Source organism: Trifolium pratense, linkage group LG2, assembly GCF_020283565.1.
Source record: "Trifolium pratense cultivar HEN17-A07 linkage group LG2, ARS_RC_1.1, whole genome shotgun sequence".
Lineage (NCBI taxonomy): Eukaryota > Viridiplantae > Streptophyta > Magnoliopsida > Fabales > Fabaceae > Trifolium > Trifolium pratense.
In genome coordinates, this window is record NC_060060.1 from 46,620,293 (window position 1) to 46,624,159 (window position 3,867).

At 35.2% G+C, this 3,867-nt stretch overlaps 1 protein-coding gene across 2 annotated transcripts; it reads right to left on the reverse strand.

Moving 5' to 3' along the window:
• Positions 1-2,516: 2,516 nt before the first annotated feature.
• On the reverse strand, positions 2,517-3,599 carry LOC123905901 (dehydration-responsive element-binding protein 1D-like). Of its 2 annotated transcripts, none has more exons than XM_045955677.1 (2): positions 2,999-3,599; positions 2,517-2,953 (listed from the first exon to the last, which is right to left on the reverse strand). In XM_045955677.1, the coding sequence occupies exons 1-2, from the start codon at positions 3,479-3,481 to the stop codon at positions 2,765-2,767; spliced, it is 672 nt and encodes a 223-aa protein (XP_045811633.1). In that variant the 5' UTR covers positions 3,482-3,599; the 3' UTR covers positions 2,517-2,764. The 2 variants fall into 2 exon arrangements, with proteins under 2 accessions (XP_045811633.1, XP_045811632.1); XM_045955676.1 differs by having other exon boundaries at positions 2,517-2,956; positions 3,002-3,598.
• Between the last annotated feature and the right edge of the window lie 268 nt (positions 3,600-3,867).

A 3,867-nucleotide genomic window follows, 5' to 3' on the forward strand; every position in this document is an offset into this window, starting at 1 on the left:
AATACTTAAAGCAATATTTTAAATGATGGGCTTGAAAAAAAATTGAAGCCCCGATTTTTTGGAGGCCCTGGGCTGGGGGCCTGGTCACCTTGGCACAAAACCGGGACTGATCTCAGGAGTAAACGTTGCAAGACAAGACTCTTTTTCAAGAGCAGGAACATAGAGAAGAGATCTGTACTCGTAGTTGGGGGCCATGTCCCAAAGCTCCAGTTGAAGGGCTTGAGGTATATCTTCCTGGCTGGCTGGAATACTCTAGCTGTTGCTGCAAATATTGTGCGACTAACTGATCAAATTTTTCCTGTATACAAAAATAATATAGTCAAATAAAAATTCTTGAATAAAAATCTTAAAAAATAATTCAAAAATATCAAATTACAAGTTCACCTGAGTATCTGTAGATCGATCGTCCACATAGGCACCCGTCCCCTGCCTTCTGTGGTTGAATCGTGGAACGATAAAATCCAAAGTATACTTCCATATCCACTGATTCAAAAAATGACTATCAGGAACGATAAAATCCTTTAAAAAAATCAAGTCCCTTTTTCACAGCACAAAAAAGAAGAATAGGAACGAAAAAAACCAAAAGGAGATCACTTTTTCATTTTTGATTTCTTATATCCATATTCATGGAGATCATAATAATTAAGAAACGAATGTGTAATTCTTTTTCTAAAATTGAACTGGTGGTTCAGAAATAATTTGTCTTAGCTGGTGGTGATTCAAGTGATAGGAGTGGTGAATGGTGATGATGAGATGATTTCTTCGTCTTTATGGGACGAATGCAAAATGTTAGCACTCCAACGCTCAAGTCAGTATTTGAAAGAGGTTAAAAAAGGAGTGTAGAAGTGGAGGCGCATATATTTCATACCTAGAGATTGATGTATATGAAATGCTTGTATATATATATATATATATATATATATATATGGATATACAGTATAGTGTGGTTCCCTGTGTGTAAAGGATCTGTCGCATATAACACTTGAATTGTCCTTTGTGGGGCATTTGGCCTCTATCCTTGCTTGTGGTTTGGTACCGTGGTCGTTCTGCCACGTGATTATTCTTATCCCATTATGAGGTATATGAAGAATGCCTAAAGAGTATTTTATTGAAAAATTCAGTTATTACTCAACAAATTCAAATTTTGATTTTTAAGGGATGAGATCAATTCAAAAGTGTCTTATTGTATCTTTTATTAATTAAAATGAATTTCTCTTTCTTATTTAGTTATTTCTTGAACAATTGAATTGGTCTAATTCATAACCGTTTGATAGATTTTATTCTTCTATATCTTAGGGATATATCAAGAGATAAATAATCGGCCCGGTCCTTTGATATATATTAAGAGTTGTGTGAAAAAATGGAAGTGGAAATTTTTGGTTGAATGAATTTTTGGTTAAATGGAAGTAGAAATTGTGAACTGATCACACATACACTTGACTTGAGGATGCAACGTTAACCGGATGAATTGAATGGATGCAATATTCACTGCGCCACCAGTCCTGCCACACGCGTCTGAAAAGTTATTGCCACACCAGACGTTTCCGACGATTTTTTCCTCGGTAACATTATTGAAACCTATATGTTGGCCGTTTGCGAGGAAAAATTCCTCGGTAACGTGCTTTCATGAAATGCGTCAGATGACAAATTGTTTCCACGGTAATGCTTATAGTTTGCGAGGAAATTTAATTCCTCTGTAATTTTCGTAGGAAACTAAGAGAATTCTTATAGTGTACTATCTTGTTTGCTATTTAGCACTCCCTAGTCCCTAATTTCCACTTTATTTTGTAATGAGTTAAGTATTTTGTATTGTAATGAGTTTTTTTTTTTTTGAAGGATTGTATTGTAATGAGTTATCCCTACTCTTTCTGTCTTTCATATTTGATTTATCATTAAAAACAAAGTTTGAAAAAAATACAGAACATTTAATATATATATATAATCAAATTTTACTAGGCTTACATTTGAGGGCTAATTAATAAGAATAATTGGGAGCCTAAAGCCTAGCCTTATTTACCTATAGTTTGAGTTCATTCCAAAGAAGTTATATATGCTTCTAAATGAAACTCATGACATGAGAAAACTGCATCACCAATGACCTATAGTTTGAGTTCATCACTAGTTTGTAAATGTTGATGCAATTAATTATTGGCTATGATTCTTTTATTTCCAAATATATATATTTTCTAATAATTTGTCTATGAGTCAGCTTGACCGTTGTTAGTATTCAAATGATCATTTTACTTATTTTCTACCTTTCCTTGCCAAAAGGAAAATAAAGAAACAAAACATAAAAGAGCAAGGTTCACATATTGTAGTAATTAAGTAACTATCACAATCATTGATATATTGCAGAGAAATGCCGCGGATGCGCCTCAATTGTGGTCATGTTTGGATAAATATATATAAACTACTTTGATGTCACAACCCAATTCATGGTTAGATAGCTTCTGTTAAAGTTCTGCAAAAAAAGAAGAGAAGAATAAGACAAGAAACATGATTTTATCCCCTTGAACTTAATGTAAGCTAAGCAAGAATAGAAATTGCTTATATTTTTTATGTAAGATAAGAAGTTGAAATTGCAACCAAATCGTAATATAGATAAATAAACACATCATATTCTTACATACCAAAATTACAACTCAAGTCATACACATATTAAGCTTGGTTGGTGATTACATTCAAAGAAAAGGAATACTAAAAGGAAAATCCTTTTCAATTTCAATCTACAATCCAAAAAACAAAATTAACCAAACATATCAATTTAAAAGTTCCATAGTGATACATCTTCAAATTCACCTACATCAATATCTTCATAGTCATACTCCAAGCTATGTGTAGGGGACATTAGCACCATATTCCTCCACAAATCCGGCATATCTTCCTCCTCTTCTTCCGCCACGTCCACAACAAACATATTCAACTCCTTTGCGGCAACAACAGCTATAACCGTTTCAATTAAAAAAAATTCCGGTCTAAAAGCCTCGGCGTCTTCTTCTTCCACTTCCGAAACAAACATACTCAACTCCTTTTCTGCGACAACGGCTATAACTGTTTCAATGTCATTAGTCTTTAAAGTTTTTTCAGGTCTAAAAGCCTCGGCCGCTTCTGTAGCTGCCTTTTGAATATCTTTTGTCTCAGATGTTGCAGGAATAGGGAGACGCCACACTGAGTCTGCGAAATTGAGACAAGCATAGCGGCCCCTCAATGCCAAGGCCGCAACATCGTGGGCTCGGGCTGCCATCTCGGCTGTTGGAAAAGTCCCTAGCCAAATCCTAGTCTTTTTGTTAGGCTCCCTCATTTCACAAACCCATTTATCTAAATTCCTCTTCCTCACACCCCTATACACCGGGTGGCGAGTTTCCTTGAATATCTTCCTCCCTGCTCGCTTCTTGGGACAACTCGCGGCTAACCGCATCTCCCCATCGGAATCTTGTGAAGAAATAAGATGTGAATAAGGAGAGTTTTTACTAATAAACATTTTTAAGTGTTGGAGAGAATGGAAAAATGTTTTGAGATGGAAAGTGGGAAGTTGAGATAGTTGGTGTTAAAAGAGTGAAGACTAAGGTGTAATATATATAGTAAAGCATGTTGAGTTTGGTTGAAGGAAAATTATAGGTAATGGTGAGAGTGAGAGTGTGAGTGTGTGTGTTTTGTGGAACGGGAGTCAAAAATTACATGCATTCATCTCTTGTATGCCTTTAGATTGAATTTTAATGGGTCCGATTTTAAAAATAAATGACTAAGATTCACCTGCAGTCAAATAGTGACTGCGGGGAATTCATTTTGGTGTTTTGTGTGAGCTAGAGATATTTTACATGTGTGATAAGCCAGGTGGTTGGCTAGTTATTGAAGGTTATGTAATTG